The following is an 18,137-nucleotide window of genomic DNA, read 5'->3' on the forward strand; positions in this document are numbered from 1 at the left end:
GAAGCTGTAACACACCTGTAACTAGAGCATCGGGAAATAGTAACTAAACCTTATGGAAGCTGATATGGAACGCTCCGATTCAAAATAAAGTGAAAAAAATCGTGTGGCGAACTGCTTGTGACAACTTGGCAACTAAAAAGGGATAAGTTTCGTAGAAAGCTTGAAACGGATCGTATCTGTAGTATTAGCAGGAATGAAACTGAATCCAGTTTCCATGCCGCATTCGCCTCCACAAAATCCAGACAAGAGATGGGGAAGGGATGGGATCTTCCAGCTGAATCTTTCTTCAAGTTTTCTGGACCTGATTGGCTGCTGATCATGCTTGCTGGTATAAGCAATGAGAGAAGGGGGCTGGTGTTAATGACGTTATGGATATGTTGGCATTTGAGAAATTACGTGGTACATGAGAAAGGTGAATGCAGCTTTGGGAGTTCGGTTAATTTCCTTAACCGCTACGTGCAGGAGCTTAATCTGAATTGCATGTCCAAAGACCACAGGAAAGGGAGGGAACCCATTATCAGTCTGGGGTCTCGTCTCCTTCGAACACTAAAAGTTGCTTGGATGTTTGTCAGCATAAGCCAATACATAATACGACCTGGACTGCTCCAGAAAAATGGGTGGATTAAAATCAATGCAGATGCTTTGTTTGAAGTGATCAATGGTACGTGTGCCATAGCTTGCATATGCACAGATCACAGTGGGATTGTCCTATGGGCACGCAATGATGCTGATCTGAAGTGTCAAGATGTGCATGAAGGTGAAGCTGAGGCTTGCCTTCTTGGACTCAAGAGTATACATGATGCTAATAATGTCTCTATTATTCAGGAATCCGACAACTCCTTGGTCGTTGATGCAATCAAGCAAAGGAAACTGTTTGAGGATATTAAGGATATCCAAGATAGATGTCTCTGTCTTGAAGTTCTATAAATAGGAAGAGATAGCAGGCTCTGGTGGTTAGGTCCCTTATGGTGGAACTAGCCCACCCAGGTTCAAGTCCTAGACTTGGTATGGGTGTTTGCATTTACCTGAATTTATTCCAGGATTTAACCGGCGCTATGATTTCAGTGTTCTAAAAAAAAAAAAGCAGGCAGCTCATTTGCTAGGTGATGTAGCTAGATTTTCTGGTCAGGGTTACTACTGCATGGGGCATGTCCCGCCAGCTGTGGCTGAAATTGTTATGTCTGAAGCTGTAAAAACTGTGACTCCTGATATATAGCTCTCTTCCCTCTCAAAAAAAAGTGCCGATCATACGCCCAAAGAAGAAACACAAACCCTTTGAATTTTATTCCACATATAGTAAAGGCAGCAGGCAGATTTTAGCTACCAAGTACATCAATGCAATATTTCGCCACTGTTTATTCGACTATTACTAGCACGCGGAGTACAGGGTACAACATACAGTGGCTTTGATATGTTTTGTTTACTAGCAAATGTTGTATTGATCTTAAATTATTAGTAAGGTCATGGAATGCCGGCCTTAATTAGGGCTTCTTGCCCATGCCGGGATAGTAGCCGCCGCCACCACCACCGGTCATATTGCCGCCGCCGGCGGCAGCGGCCGGCGCGAACTGGGACTGGATCCAGTCCACCGTCGCCTTCTCGGTCATGAACGCCTTGGCGAGGATCAGATCACTAATAGGCGGCGTGGACCCGAACACGGCGTTGGCGATGGTGATCACACCGGGGTTCTGGCTGCTGAGCGCGGCGATGGCGACGGCGGGGTTGGGTCCGTTGTTGAGCTGGAAGTGGATGAGCCCCTCGGGGAAGACGAACACGTCGCCCTCCACCAGCTGCTTGGTGAAGAGCAGGTTCTTGCCGTCGGGCTGGTTGGAGGTGACGAAACCGACGAGGAGCTGGCCCTTGATCACGGTTAGGATCTCCGTGGCGCGCGGGTGTGTGTGCGGCGGGTTCTGCCCGTTGGGGCCGAAGTCGATGCGCACCATCGAGATGCCCAAGGTGTTGAGGCCAGGAAGTTGCAGCACCGACACCGCCGTCACGGCGGAGCCCTGAGCGTTTAGCTTCCCTGGGACGTTGAGGCCGGGACGGAAGAAGTCGTTCGCCGTCACCAGCTTCGGGTTCTTGCACACGAACCCGTTCACAAACACTGCATTGCATGCACGCACAAAATTAATTAAAACAGTTACTTTTATAATTAACTACTCCTTTAGATCTAAATTACTTATTGCAGATTTTTGATAAATCAATCAACAACCAATACAGTTAACTTAGACATAATGATTCATCAGCTGGTTTTGAAATAGACAGTCGCTCAGCTAATGTCACATCGATACATTGCTTGAGCGAATCTAAGTACATTATGTGAAAAAAATGAAAATGGAGTTATTATTATATACCAGGGTTCATCAGATCAGCAACGCAGAAGTCCTGGAGAGGACCCGGGTCAGAGGCCATAACACGAGGCATTGTGGAGGAAACTAGGACCAGCACTGTCACGGCAAGCAGTGAAGTGAAAGCTCGTGCCGCCATGTTTCTTCCTTCGCTACCAAGACCTAATAGCTCTGTCTGTGTAAGGATGTAAGATGGGTGAGCGAGCTAATTGTACTCTGCAACCACGAATCAAGGTGTCTATTTATACATGCATAAAGCAGGTACCCACGAAGTAGTGGGCTAGCTGCATGCTCGAGCAAGATACACCGTGTTGTTTGAGTAGGCTTCCACGATATTGCATTGCTAGCTTACGCAGGATTGATCGATCTACCAGTTTCATCTTACAGCCCCACTAACTTCTTGTTTATACAGGGTAACCACGTGCCTAATATCCATTCTGGGATCTATACATGCACCATTATGGGTGGAAAACTTGACAAAGATAATGGCACTTTTGGGTTTTAGTTTGCAGTATTTATCCACTGAGTTGCAGAAGCCGACATTGGAGGACAGTGTATAACCATGCAGAGGAGAGCGGCGATTCTTCCGTGGGAGGTCCAAAATATTGCGGCCGATATATCACTCTATGCCGAAACTGGTTGACTAGCTATAATGACTTTGGGTAACTGATAGAGACTATGTTTTGCTGGCCCAGTATTTCGACTGATATGGTCATATGGAACAATATATATGTAGGTAAAACATTAATTCAAGATGGTTAAAATATGTAGGTAACACATATTTTGCCCCGAAGATAATGGTACTTTTTGGTTTCAGTTTTCAGCATGCATCCACTGACTTGTAAAATTAAGCTTGAATTCTGGACAATATGATTGTAGGGAGCTGAAATTTGGAGGTTGTGGCGATGAGATTCTTTGCTAATTACTCACTCCGTCATAATATAGAATGTCATTACAACTAATAAATTGGTTGTAATAACATCTTATATAATGGAACATATGAAGTAGTAGTTTGCGCACTTGCAGACGACTGGGCGACGCCGATTCTATCTAGATCGACGTCTCCTTTCTTTGGTCCAGAATATTTGGATGATGATGTCGGCCATGGACTTTTGATTTCCTTCATCAAACCAAAGTTAAAAATATGGGTTGGTACGACTCATAGGTCGGTATTGGTGGTGGATAGCTATATTGATATAGCATAGCATACCATAAATGTCACTTTCAACCATTTTCAGATATAGAATGGTTCTCGGCGAATATGGATAACATTTGACCTGATGTTCTGAATAGAACGATATGTAGGAAACCCATATTTCTTACTGAAATTTGGTGAAAATAAAATTATACATTTATATCTTCATGAGATATAAGATAATGCCTGCTATGGGTACTCCACATACATAATATACTCTCTCATGATAAAATTAACAATTAATGGGGAGTTCATTATGTAATTTATAATCAAACGGTGAAAAACTGTTATAATCATCTGTTTGTTATACTTGAGTGCTTCTCATTATGGATTTTATTTGTGTCCACAGAGATAACACCAATATGGACCCAATATCAGATGTTTCCAAAATTGAATTAAACCGGGAAATACGGTGGAGCGACCATGTGCCATACACCCTGATATTTAAAAATTCTGAAAATTTTGATTTAAATGTTTCAAAAAATCTGTAATAATTGTCACCCTGATACTTACTCATGTAAATATCTAAGAAAAAATATGGCCGTATCTCACCTACACAAAAAAAGAGAAACCGGCACTTTGTTATATTGTGAACAGTGTACGTCCACTGCTTATATTGCAAACAGTATAATTTGTCATTTTTGTGTAGGTTATATATACTTTTATATTTTAGGCTTAGATTTGACATGCTCATATTTTTATAGCATATCTTTTAGTTATTTTCTAACTCATTGTTTATATAGGGTTCACGGGAACCCATGAGCCAAAATTCACGTCCAAATTAAAGCACTTAATAATTGAACCCTATAAACGTCCGTGAGAAAATAAAAATCTTCCTTTAGAAACAACATGTATCCACTAGCATAATAAAATACGGAGTAGGTTTTTTTATATAGACTCCACTTAATTGCAGTGACGTTGGACATGATCGGTTGTACGACCCATGTGACAACAAGTGACACTTTTTTACTGAAATTTGCGCACCTATTAGGGTGCTAGCTAGCACTCGAAGAAAATACGAAGAAACAGTGGGGATTAGGTCACGTGCCATTTTGCAGTGTTTATCCTTGCTTGCGTGCATAACATTTTGACTTTCCGTTCGTTCTCTAAGATTAGTGTGGCGGCTATGTGCAGTGAGAGAGGTTGTCACTATCCCGCAACAACCCTAGTTTATGTGAGATTGTCTTGTCCTGAATGCATGCGTTACTAGCAAAAGTTGCAGCCTGGTACACGTATCGGCCACCTGATGTCTCAAGTATGGGACTTCGTCTACCTTCTACAAGAAGGTTTAGTCAGGTCATTTTCTTCTCAGCTATATTCTGTTTTAGGGAATTTTTCGGCTACATTCTGTCTCTACTTACAACTATTGTTTTTGTGCTACATAGAGGAACAAAACAGGAAAAGGAATGCATATTCCAAGATACTCTTGGACCACGCCATATCATTTAGAGCCAATGCCGAAATCATCTTACGTAATAATTTGTAAATTTTTCAGTTCTAACTCGATCATATGCAAATGTTTATGGTTGATTGAGAACTTCTCTAGAAAAAGAAGTACTTGAAAGTGCAACAAAAAAGGTTTATATGTCATTTAAGTAGGGGAGTATTCTGACTAAGTACAATTTATTCAAATATAGTGCCAGAACAACAACTGTTTGTGTTGCGAAAGAACAATTCATTAATATTTTTTAAATTGCCCATTGACTTGTTTTGCATTCCATTTGATCTACATTAATTTTATCCAACCACCTAGTGGTGTCGATCTATTCCGGTTATTGGCTCTTCAGTTAATAGAGTCTTCAATTAAGCTCTCAGATTCTTGTGAGAGGCTACTATACATAAATTATGACATCGTTAATTCATTATTAACAAGACAAACACTTAATTCTTATTCAGACATATACTTTATGTATTGGTGTTGGTGTATAAACAACGAATGGGTAAGGGCATCTCTTCACACGTAGTCATGACACAATATGAGTAGAGGGTGTGTCATCATAATGTACTGGTGTTGATGTATAAACAACGAATGGGTAAGGGTATATTTTCAGAAGTAGTCATGACTCATGACACAATATGAGTAGAGGGCGCGCATCGTGATACACTAACAAGCATTGAACCAACCATGTTTTTTGAATAGGTTTGGCCACCTCGTAGGAGTGCATGCCCATGGAGGCTATTTATGGGCTAGGGCAGGCCTGGCGAGCGAGAGTGCCACCTCTGCCATCGCATAAGCTAGTCCATAATATTTAGGGGCCCCATATTTTGTGAAAACCAGCCTCTAGGTAACGGCTCATTAGTCTGAACACCGCACAACAGTTCAACCCATTAGTCCCGCCACCTCCTTAAGCCAGATAAGAAAAGACCTACAGGAATTCAAATCGTTATTAAAATTTGCGTTTAGGAAAATTCGATCCCAAATACTACAACACAATGGAAAGGCACGCCAGGCTAACTTATATCCAAGATTTTTCATGTGTTACATTAGTAGATTAATTGGTTGTTATTGCCCACATACAATTATAATTCTATTTTTTCGGAAAATAGGATCCAATTTAAAAGTTAGCACAGAGCCCCATATTTTGCCATCTCGACCCTGGGCTAGGGGTCTTTGACAAATGAAAAGGCTACCGTTAAGAGAGTAGTTGAGAGTGGCAGTGGAGTTAATGTTTGTTTCATCTAGCGGTCCATGGTGGACTAGGAAATATATGTGGTACATGGTCCATGGTGGACTATCCCACGTATCCCTTCACCAAATGGTTTTTCTCTTCAGGCTTCTTGCCAACTTTTTTAAAAATCGTTTCCCTTCTTTTACTTGTTGATTTACTTTCCTAGATTTTTTTTTGACTTTCCTTTACACTCTTTCAATTTCCCACTTGGTTGCCATGTATGATTAAATGTGACACTAGGTAAATTGGTTATCCCCACAACAAAAGTTCCCTTGAGCTATAGTCACAAATGTCATGTTGGTGGTTGTCGCCTTGTCAGACACAGTGTTGATTCTTGATGACTTTGTTTCTTTGATACGTCCTTGATGATGTGTTCCCCTTGCAATTTTGGGAATTCTAAGGTCTTCTCCGCGGGAAAAAAAATCAGGCCAAATAGAGGGCATATTAGATTTTTTTGAGAAATCTAGGGTCCTCTCTGCAAAAATCCAAGATCTTGGGGGAGATTTGCAACTTTTGAGAGTTTTCGGGTCTTCATTAATAAAATAAAATCGATTGGAGGCATGATTCCAATAAATATTGGAGAAGTTGAGGTCCTACATGGAGAAATCCAGGCCAATTTGTGGTCTATTATCAATTTTGAAGAAGTATGGTTGGCTTCTTTGCAAAACTACTAATAGGCCAATTTGGGGGATATTTGTGAATCTCCAGAATTCAGATGTATTTTCGTAGAAATGACTATCTCCAAAAGATGAACCTTTCCAAACCATATATAGTTAACATGATGATTTCATCTAGCTCGGCTAACATAGCCGAAAAAAGAAAACCTCCACTCGACTTAACGAGCATTTCTCCCATTTTTCCATTGGTATGAGGCTCATGATTCGCTAAATGGCTCCGGTGTTTATGAAGACAAAGGGCATATCAAGGCAGCAGTAAATTTTAGTTTTCCCTACTCCGATGGTCGATCATCAAGTTGTGGTATGCTACTAGTTGGGACAATAGCGATGGTCTCCTAGTCACCGCCATGTGATGATCGTGACAATCATATATAGATATGTAATGGTTGTAGTGCTTGTTTTTCATACTATGGTGATCCAATGCCACCGTTTCAGTGAATCAATTGCTATTTAGATCTACTAAGGTTCAAGTGTTCAACTAGGCATCACTTTAGGAATAATTGGACTAGTGCCCACTGTTTGATTTCCTACTGGTAATATTGATGAAATAGTTTTAATTGGTCATCTTGATACATATTAATGATGATAGAACCAATTAATTCTTGTTCACATTTTACTATAGAGTTAATCCGACTTGATTCCTTGGTTCTAGATGATTAGTTGATCACCTCGGTTAATTATAGATATCTAAATAATCATGCATGCACTCAATTGGGTGAGCAATGGTTATGTTTGTGTAAACACATGTTTTTCTAGATCATCACCAGCGAATATGTTATGTTTTAATCTAGCTATGTAAGTGTAAGTGTGTGAAGACTCTACATGGGTTGATTGTAATTTCATGATACATATATACGTGACATAGGATAGTTCCTACATATGTTTGTTTGCTGGAATTTATTTCTCGTGCTTATATTTAGTTTCTTGATGAGCATTTGATCACCAAAGCTTATGTAATACATTCCGTGATAAAGTTGGCTCCTTGCTAGGTTATTTCAAGTGTTTGTGATGTGGTTATGTGCCCTAGATCTAGATAATGGTTGCTAGTGGACTAGCTTCATCTGCAACGCTTTGGTTGAAATCTTGTTTGTGCCTCACTTTTGCATCAGCCAGCGAGGGTCGAATCAACGACATGTGTTGGATCACCGCATCGTCCAGCGAGGCCCTCATCGATGTGCTCCATCTACTCTGTTAATCCCAAATCCCATCTCTTATCCTCGATTGATCTTTTATGAGAATAATCAACTGGATTGGATCGAGCCAATGCGTATGGGAGTGGAATAGGTGAAGAGGACAGGCGGGCCTCAGAGTACTATCAGACCATCTGAGGTATTCTTGGACTGGTTAAGCACAGAGTGTCCAACTCGACGTGCTGAGCAGGGGGGCGAGCAGGGGTCAGACCCCCCCATGGTTCGGCCCCCCTAACAATATGCGTACGTTACTAGTACTAATTTGCGTTGAATCCTGATTAATCACTGGCCTATAGACGTACAGTTTACTGGTTTTATTGTCTACCGTTCCTGTCCGGTGGCCCAGGCCCAATAAGAAATCTGATGGACTCAACAACACACGTTCTGATAGTCTGATGTGCGTTTCACAATTATCAAAGTATGATAAAATCCCTAATCCTTTCTTCCGCCTGACTCAAAGCCTGAAAGCCGCCACTATCCCGTATCATCGACAGCCGCTCCCGCCGCCGGCGTACGCCGCTCTGTTGATCCGTGTAACAGCCGCAGTGGTTTGCCGGCCAGATCGCCAGAGTGTCAGACGCGCGCGTGGTGATGTTGCCTGAACCTAAGTCACAACCCGGAAGGTATGTCATCTGTTATACTACCGGCTGGTCATTCATTTTACCTCCTGATTTTGAACTCTAGTGTGCGTGAAGAGAGTAATGAACGTATGATAAATGTTTGGAAAGCTCACTGCATCGAACTAAAAGAAAATTGCCTAGATGTGCGTTTCGGGGATAACAAATTACTTAATTACTACCGGCTAGTATAAGATAAAGGTAGAGTTTCTATCTAAAAATACAGGACATACTTATATAAGAATACGGAGCAGAGAGGAAAACACCCTCAATGAATACATTTTTCAAGTCAAGTGTTTCGAGTTTTTGACACTATTTGTTCGCGTCATAAAAAAAATTTTTTTGAAGAAAAGGCAAAAGATTTGCCTTAATTCATTAAAAAAATTCGTCTTCACCGTTGGCTCGCCCCCCTATACCTAAATCCTGGCTCCGCCCTTGGTGCTGAGCAACAACCCAACAATGTTGGATGGGCCCGAATGGTGCGAATTGATTGAGCCAACCAGTCACAACGACGTTCCAGCGAGCTAAGAAGATCTGGATTGTACGTACTCAAGATTCGACGGTTCATGACACAAAATCTCTATGTGAGGGTGTAGGTGGTTGAGTTATATCGTCTCTTAATTGGTAAGGAAATAACTCTTCACGGTGCGACACACTAGTTAGAGAGACGAGCATGGCCAGTTAGTGCAACAAGCTTGACTATTTTCTATTTGGAGGCACTTCAAAAACGTGGTAAACCATGCATGGCACACAAAAATCTATGCTTATGTTCATCTAGCATGGCATAACGAAGCACCACTCTTGCATGCCACCTACCACGACGTCTCGATGTGCCGATATGGTATCTACCATGATTCATGTATAGCCAATTACTTTGCTAGTTGCCGCGAAAGAGTGATCCACTAGGCAAAAGAAAGTTTTGCATGCAATTTTGGGATGAGCCTTCCAAAATATTGTCCTGCATATGCCATGTTTTCTTTTAGTGATATGGAAGGTCAAGCAAGATTGAGACTGAGGGAGTAGATAGAAGGCAAAATGAGGAACTCCCCACAAACGGAAGTAGAGAAGATCAAAATGAAGAATGTAAAGCAAAGGCAAAAAAAGGAAGCATGGAAAATCTAGTGATACCAACCTCTAAATAATACCATAATACCATCCTTTAAAAGTAGTGCAAAATATCAAGAAAAATTCAAACAAAAATCACATGGAGTGCCATGCAAAATTTGAAGCCACATTTTTTTTGTTACTCGTTTGTTATCATCAGCAAAGGCAAAAAAGGAAGCATGGAAAATCTAGTGATACCAACCTCTAAATAATACCATAATACCATCCTTTAAAAGTAGTGCAAAATATCAAGAAAAATTCAAACAAAACTCACATGGAGTGCCATGCAAAATTTGAAGCCACATTTTTTTTGTTACTCGTTTGTTATCATCATCAAATAGAATAGCTGGCAAAATGTGGATCGAAAATGCAAGCAAAGGCAAAAAAGAAAGCCTCGAAAATCTACTAATACCAACCTCTAAATAATACCATAACACCAACCTTTAAAAGTAGTGCAAAATATCATGAAAAATTAAGCACCATAACACCAACCTTTAAAAGTAGTGCAAAATATCAAGAAAAATTCAAGCGAAAATCACATACATAAGCCGGTGTGGTTGTGTGGACTGCCATGCAAAATTTGAAGCCACATTTTTTTAAAAATTCTCGTTTGCTATCTGCCATAACACCAACCTTTAAAAGTAGTGCAAAATATCAAGAAAAATTCAAGCGAAAACACATACATAAGTGGGTGATTGTGAAATAAAATAGAATAGCCGGCACCTTTCAAAAAAATAGAATAGCCGGCCAAATGAGAATGAAAAAACGACCACGCTGGGACTCGAACCCAGAATCTCCCGCTCCGGAGGCGAGCGCCTTATCCATTAGGCCACGCGGTCATGTTGTGGTAGCTCCCATCCTTAAACATACAAATCCTCTGGTGATCGACGCATTTTGGGCCTTCCTAACGAAAGCCCAAAGCCCACCATAAGTCTTGTCCGGCGGACATCACCCGACTCCGCCGCCGGAACCCCCAGCGGCGCCTCCGCCTCTCCGCTCCTCTCTCCCCACTCCTTCCCCGGTCGCCGCCGGCCACCGGTCCTCCCATCAGCACAGTCCCCCTCCCCAATATTCCCCCGTTCATCTACTCTCCCAAATCCCACCTGATTCCCACCCTCATTCCAGCAGCATGTCCAGAGCTCTAGCGCGCCGCGCGGTTCCCCCATTCCTGCGGCTGCGCTCCACGGCGTTCGACGACGGGCACTGGATGGGCCGCCTGGACCACAAGGACTGGCTCGCCCCGAACGAGGTCCTCAAGATCTTCGCGAGCATCCGGGACGCCGGTCTCATAACCAGCGTCTTCAAGAAAGCGTGCGCCCGGAGGGACTACAAGCCCAGCGAGGCCCTCTACAGCCTGATGATCGACCGGCTCGCCGGTGCCAGGAGGTTCGGCGACGTGGAGGAGCTGCTGGCCAGGGCCAGGGTCGAGAAGTTCAGGTTCTCCGATGAGTTCTTCTACAGGCTCATCAAGATGTACGGCAACGTGGCCAACCATCCCGAGAAAGCCATGGAGACGCTCTACGCGATGCCCCGGTACAACTGCTGGCCTTCGACGAAGACGTTCAACTACGTTCTCCACATGCTCGTGTGCAAGCGGCAGTACGAGGTTGTCCATGAGGTGTACGCAAGCGCGCCGAGGTTGGGCGTGGCGCTGGACACCTGCTGCTTCAACATCCTTGTCAAGGGTTTGTGCCAGTTCGGCAAGTTCAACGAGGCCATCTCGCTGTTGGATGAGATGCCGAAGCAGGAGTGTCTGCCCAATGCGAAGACCTACTCGACGCTGATGCATTTCCTTTGCCAGAAAGGTCAGGTGGATGACGCATTTGAGCTGTTCGAGAGAATGCGTAAGGAGGAAATTGAGGCAGATACAGTTGTTTACAATATATTGATCTCTGGTCTGTGCAGAGAGGGAAGGGTGACCGTTGCGTTTGATCGGTTTAAGTCGATGTCGTCTGAAGGCTGCCATCCCAATTCAGGGACTTATCAGGTGCTTCTTGATGGCCTTGTGGCCTCGAGAATGTTCGTGGAGGCAAAGGGCCTGGTTGGCATGATGAGTGCAGAAGGTCTGAGGCCTAGTTTCTCATCGTACAAGCTGCTAATTGATGGCCTTTGTAGTGTTAACTGCTTAGATAATGCACACTATGTGTTGAAGCTAATGGTAGACCATGGTTTTGTTCCTCGGATGGGTACTTGGACAAAACTTCTTACATCCGTATGCTAAAATGTATTTTCAGGCTAGTGATTTTGTGGACCTGACAATACAGCTGAACAGGGTGCTTGTTCTGTTACTGGAACCAGTCGACCAACCAGCCTGTCTTTTCTTAGTAGACATACATATTGATCTTCTTTTATGGGAAGTTTGGAACATCAGGGTTGAGAATGTCCAAGATCTGTTTACTAATGCCTCATATACTGATGCACATTGCTAACTTGTTGGCTTTGCTTCTAATATCAATATCAGTCCAGATTCCACATTCTCAATCTTAAATGTGAAATGTCGGTAAGCTCATGACATTAGGTTCAATATATAAGCATTGTCTATTTGACATGTGAAGTATCTGAAGACAATGTTGGTGCATTTGCAGAAGACCTTCACTTCAGTCTGCTGATATTTTTCTTTGGACCTTACTGCTATTGAAAGCCAGCCAAACCTCCCCAATAAAACAAACCCAGGCAAACAGTATGGAAGATGCATGCCGTGAGGTAGTTTTTCACTCCCTTCATGTTGCTTTGGATGCAGTTATTACATTATGCTCAGTGGGTCAGACTGTCCCCTAATTTTTCAGTTTCAAAATCTTCAAAATCACATATTTTTGTCCATTAATCAACTTCAAATAGAGCAATGGCTCTCAACGAAACTATGCTGCATCAGGACATCAATATCTCTTGTTTTGACTAAATAGAAGAAGATGACCTCATTTTTTTGTCTAAGCCCTAGACTGTATGGCTAAAAAGCACTAAGACTGGCTTGTAGAGATTGTAGTAGTGTTTCTTCCACGCCATAGTTGGTGCTAGCTACCACACCATGAAATAATATCCATGTTTGATAAGGGGTTGCCCGATCTTTTCAGTAAGCGGCGGGGGTGGTGATGAACACACTATGAACACAGCGGAGATACACGATGATGAAGTGGATGATAACTTGTATGACGCTGACGAGTCTCTCGATCGATCCCTGTCGCCAATGCAACAACTCTCAACCCTGCAAGATATTTGCAACTTCACACACTTGCGCACGTAGCCGCCGACCACGAAGCGGTAAGTTGCAACCGTCTAATTCCCAATGGAACAGGAGATCACACAAGACTTAGCAAAACACCAGCGATGCGAATTGGTGTATAGATTCAATAGAGTTGCAAAGCAATCAACTATGAACTAGGGTTTATCTTAAACGCCGTCTAAACCTAATTTGGGGGCGTCCTGGGCACTTATATAGGGGTTCAGGACGACCAGAAGTCGAGAAAATACATTAAAAACCGACCCAGATAGGGATCTGGTCGAGACTGACTCGGACACAGCCGCCCTAGGGGTCGGTCGACCGGGCAGGCCGGTTGAAACCGGACCTGACGCCGGGTGGTGACCGGACAAGGGGTCCAAACCCCCTGGATCGTGCCCGGTGGGCACCGGTCCAGGAGCCAGCGGGCGCCGGGCTGATCCGGCCTAGAGGCCGGTCTGACCAGGCGTGGGGCCGGGCCGGCCGGCGTGGCGGCCGGTTGCGCCGAGCGTGGCGCCGGCCTGTACTTCATCTTCCTCCTTCGCGAATGCCTCCCGCTCCTCCCTCGCGCGTCCATGCTATGTCTTCATGTCCAGCACCATGTCAGCTGCTCCTCTCCTCCTCGTGCGATGCTTACTCCCTCTTCGTACCTGCAGTATAAAGTTCTCATTAATCAAAGTACCATTTAGGAACAAGTTCACCTGTTGTTTTAGTAGCTTCGCACGAGCTCTTGTTATAGGTCCAATCCTAACTTCATTGGACTTGAGCTTCACAGCAGCATTGTCTTCATCTTGCAATGACGGAGGTAGTGGTTTGGTAGGGATGTCCTCATCAATGTTGGTGGTGACTTGGTTTCCAGTTTGACCTCAACACATTTATCCATGTCTTTGTTTTACCTTACATCGATCAAGAACATGTTATTACATTTAATGTGGTGATTCACTGAATTGTGTTTTAGTTCAACTTGCTTGTTGCCACCTGTGCATAGTAAATGAGATTGATATTCCTATATATTGGTAACTAGTATACTGGAACTAAGAAGCTTTGCATGGCATTTGCGGACGATATTCACTTCAGCCTACTGATATTTCTCTCTGGACCTTGCTGCTATTGAAAGCCAGCCTACTCCCTCTAAAAAAAACCCAGGCAAACAGTTTGAAAGCTGCATGCCGTGAAGTTGTTTTTCACTCCATGTTGCTTTGGATGCAGTTATTACATTATGCTCAGCGAGACAGACTGTCCCCTAATATTTTTCAACTTCAAAATCACATTTTTTTGTCCATCAATCAACTTCAAATAGAGCAATGGCTGTCAACGAAACTATGCTGCATCAGGACATCAATATCTCTTGGTTTGACTGAATAGAAGATGACCCCAAATTTTATCTAATCTCTATACTGTCTGGCTAACAACCACTAGGACTGGATTGTAGGCTGTAGTAGTGTTTCTTCCACACCATAGTTAGCGCTAGCTACCACACCATGAAATAATATCCATGTTGGTGGTGACTTGGTTTATGGGGTATGACCGACTTGTGACGTGATGCAATTAGGACTCTAATGACATTCTCGGTCCAACTATTTTTGTACACCTGATTATGTCATTGAGAACTCCATGCTGTGATTATAGTTTTGGAACTCAGATCACGGGCATGTGGGGTCGAAGCCTGTAAGAAGAAGCCGCGGCTGGATTATCTAGATCTCTAGCCTTTTCAATTTCCCTTTAGCTACTAAGTGTACTAGTACGATACCTGTATTTTCTTGACCATACATCTATCAAGAACATGTTACCCCATTTCATGGGGTGATTCACTCAATTGTGTTTTAGTTCCTCCTGCTTGTTGCCACCTGCACATAGTAAATGAGCTTGACATTTCTATTTATCTTGGTAACTAGTATACTGAAATTAATAAAATTGCGGTACCAATGATTGATTTTACTGAAGACTATTAATGGGGAGGCTGTTATAGAAGTGGTGCATCCATCTATTGCTTGGATGAGGTAGAGTCATCCAACTTCCAAACTATATGATCCTTCACACATGACAGTTTACAGTTTACCAAAAACAACTTTGTAAAGAAAAAGTTAAAAATATCTACTGTAGGTAATATTTGTGTTTTCTTGTTTTAATATATGTCTAATGCAGAGTCCCCTTGTAACTCCCCAATCTTAGGAACTTCACCTAGCATTAAATTTTGTAGAGCTAGACATGTAACAGTAAATTGTGAACTAGCTAGACATATAACTTTTATATAATCCCTTGGTAATTCAGCAAAGAAATCTTCTGTAACTTGTATAAAGTTGACATGATGGATGTTACACAAGGCTTTTGCAAGCGATTTTGTTGAACTGCCTTTCTTTCATGGAACCCTCTTTTAGCCTGATAGCGATTGTTATGCTATGGGACTTACAGAAGTTTGCTCTTGACCAAAAACAGTTTGTGCAGTAGATTGTCTTGGTAGATCTTCTCTTTTCTGCACAAAAAGTAGACCGCGCTTTTGATGTATTATCCAATGGAACCAATACCTTGTCCCTGAGAAACCAACTTCGTATTCGTGGAAAACTTAAGTTTGGTTCCTTTCATTTTGTGCTTGAATGTGTTGTTACGACGGGAATATTCTTTGTCAAATGTGTTGGGCTTACTAATCCTTCTGGCATATTTTCCGACAGCAAAGGAACTGGATGGCATTATCATCTGAAGCCTAACCTGCGAAGAACTGTACCACCTCATATCTGGAGAAAATAGTTACCCTGGTATTCAAATCATGTTGATGGTAGGTTCATCTATCAAGTTCTACTTTGATTTTTTTTTTTGTATCTGAACCTGTTTTGTTTCCCACTTGTGTATCTTGATGTCTCCGGAATTTGGATAGACAAGGATATTTCCTAAATCAAGAATGAGGTCCTATAATCTGCTGGTACAGATTGATGCTTTAAGACCTTAGCTGCTTAGCATAACCAGCTTATTTTGGCTTGCACTGAATGTCCCATTTGGCCTTGTGTTAAATTAGATGGTTCTTTGTAGCAATGTAGTTTCTTTGTTCTGAAAATATTCCTCATTACCATCTGTGAAGAAACTTTTCAGTGTAAGATTAGCTATTTACACAGCAACTGACATACTGTTTTTTTTCAATCCTTTCTTGCTGTATAAGGTTTTACTAATTTCATATCTTCCACAGGAGGCTAACAGTAACAATGATGGGAAGCAGCACGTCCATACCTAGACCGTGTAAACTGTGATTTGTCGACTGCCCTGTATTACAGAAATCTTCAGTAAAACTGCATCAAGGGGAACCGTGGCAGAATACACGCTCGCGGCGCGGGCTGCGAAACCATGACCTAATTCAATTTTTGTTTATGAGGTATAATCTTGCGTTATTGGCATTGTGGAAGGCAGTGCCTGATGTGTCACGTCTCATGGATCCAAGAGGCTGGCGATGCACATTTCCTGTGCCCATTTCCGTTTGCCCGTTTCAAGCTGGGTTCTGGCCGGAGACAAATCCGTGACGCCCGCACCCGACGCGTGCCTTGAGCCAGCTGTTATGCCTACCTGAAACCTGAGCGTACACCGGACAGGGTGAGAGCTGTGTCCATGTTCAGTGACCTGGTGTACTTGAGGTTGCGGTCCCATGAGGCAGCGGCCACTGGCAGCGAAAAACACAACTCAGCAATTTGCATGCTGCTGTCGAGCGATGAGCCGATGATGCATGAACTGATGGTGATGTAGCAGAATTATAAGTGCTTGCGCTGTAGTTCTACTTCGGAAGATGGACTTCTGCTGCTCAGCTCCTGGGAAGGTGTGGTTCTGTCTGCTGCCACTTCGTTTTTATGAAGGAAAATCGGGATCGAATGCTGCAGCTGAATCACGACAGCATGTACTTTCTAGCATCAATTTTTCATCCTACAGTACGTTTCTGGTTCAATAATCTCTTCACCAATCAGTATGCTGCTAGCAAGTGACGATGATATGTTTATCAGGTGTCGTGCAGCCAGAATCAGGCATGTGCTCGAGCTGTACTCATGGAGTGCACTGGGGCGCTGGGAAGTTGAGGTTCTGTCTGCTTCCGCTTTGTCCAGCCATCACATCCGGCGTGGCAGCGTCCTGCACTCTGGAACGCGATTTCGCACCTAATTCCGGCGCGCTCGTCACTGCATCCTTGTAGACACGCACCACTGTCCACTGGCGGAGCAGGATCATTCCAGCCCGATCGTACTGTTGAGTTTTTTTTCCCGAAGAAGATACACCGATCTATTAATAATCAGCATCAGTTGTATAAGGAACATCAAAGGTAATAAAAATTATAAATAGGTCGATGGATCACCTAGTGACGATTGCAAACAGTAGAGCGAGTCAGAGATGCGCCGTCGTTCTTGCCTTCCCTCACCGGAGTTGGACAAAGCTTGCAATAATAGAGTTTGTTGTAATAGATAGATGGAAAGTTATTGTGCTAAGGCCAAAAAATCAACGCAATTGAACATCAACCACTGTTCTTGCCTTCCTTCACCAAAGTTGGACAAAGCTTGCAATAATAGTGTTTGTTGTAATAGATAGATGAAAAATTATTGTGCTAAGGCCACAAAAAATCAACGCAATTGAGCAGCAACCACTGCTAAAGACCACAACAACAAAGATGAAAAACTACGTGATCTAGAAGATCCATTAGACACAAAACTTCACGCGCCCTCTGCTGATGCTAGACGTACTACCGAAGTAGGGAGGACATTATTTTGATACTAGGATCAACACCGCTTCACCATTCTGACAAAGACAAAAAAAAATGCGCTTGCTGAAACAAGAAAGGAGAATCCTCTTACTAACGAGAGGCCAAGATCTGTCAGGCCTAAGATGCCATCGGAGACGACTGTAGGGCGTCGCAGGCGGAGGGGACATGAACCCTAGCTGCCCGCCTCCATTTGCATCTGCCTCGTACCAATTGTACGGTTGAGTTTGACCAGACCTCTCTACTAAATCTGAAGCTAAACAAACACGGGCAGGTTTATGCAAAAGAAAATGTTAGGCACGCACGTTGCCATCTGCTCGCAAGTGTGCACGGTCCGGAGAAGAATTTCCCAGAAACCAAACGGCGGAGGTGGACATCCAGCGATAGGTAGGAACTAGATTTA

General features: G+C 43.0%; 2 protein-coding genes and 1 non-coding gene across 4 annotated transcripts in view; 1 reads left to right on the forward strand and 2 right to left on the reverse strand.

Moving 5' to 3' along the window:
- The window catches only part of LOC124671331 (germin-like protein 4-1), a 5,394-nt gene extending 2,907 nt beyond the window's left edge, over positions 1-2,487 (reverse strand). The window contains exons 1-2 of the mRNA XM_047207716.1: positions 2,355-2,487; positions 1,560-2,104 (exon numbers count right to left, since the gene is read on the reverse strand). Coding sequence (XP_047063672.1) covers positions 1,560-2,104; positions 2,355-2,487 — 678 coding nt within the window. The remainder of the gene's footprint in view (positions 1-1,559; positions 2,105-2,354) is intronic.
- Positions 2,488-10,566: 8,079 nt separating this feature from the next.
- On the reverse strand, positions 10,567-10,639 carry TRNAR-CCG. The gene has a single exon. It is a non-coding gene; the product is annotated as a tRNA-Arg (tRNA).
- Positions 10,640-10,797: 158 nt separating this feature from the next.
- LOC124675582 (pentatricopeptide repeat-containing protein At3g14580, mitochondrial) lies at positions 10,798-17,352 on the forward strand. 2 transcript variants are annotated; one of them, XM_047211661.1, is made up of 5 exons: positions 10,798-12,300; positions 12,386-12,503; positions 15,684-15,787; positions 16,193-16,810; positions 16,992-17,352. In XM_047211661.1, the coding sequence occupies exon 1, from the start codon at positions 10,930-10,932 to the stop codon at positions 12,019-12,021; it is 1,092 nt and encodes a 363-aa protein (XP_047067617.1). In that variant the 5' UTR covers positions 10,798-10,929; the 3' UTR covers positions 12,022-12,300; positions 12,386-12,503; positions 15,684-15,787; positions 16,193-16,810; positions 16,992-17,352. The 2 variants fall into 2 exon arrangements, 1 of the variants encoding a protein (XP_047067617.1); XR_006993323.1 differs by lacking the exons at positions 10,798-12,300; positions 12,386-12,503 and adding an exon at positions 14,930-15,014.
- Positions 17,353-18,137: the final 785 nt, after the last annotated feature.

Source organism: Lolium rigidum, chromosome 7, assembly GCF_022539505.1.
Source record: "Lolium rigidum isolate FL_2022 chromosome 7, APGP_CSIRO_Lrig_0.1, whole genome shotgun sequence".
In the NCBI taxonomy this organism is placed as follows: domain Eukaryota; kingdom Viridiplantae; phylum Streptophyta; class Magnoliopsida; order Poales; family Poaceae; genus Lolium; species Lolium rigidum.

Coding starts and splice junctions, on each gene's coding strand:
- LOC124675582 (XM_047211661.1), top strand. CDS start 10,930: ATGTCCAGAGCTCTAGCGCGCCGCGCGGTTCCCCCATTCCTGCGGCTG.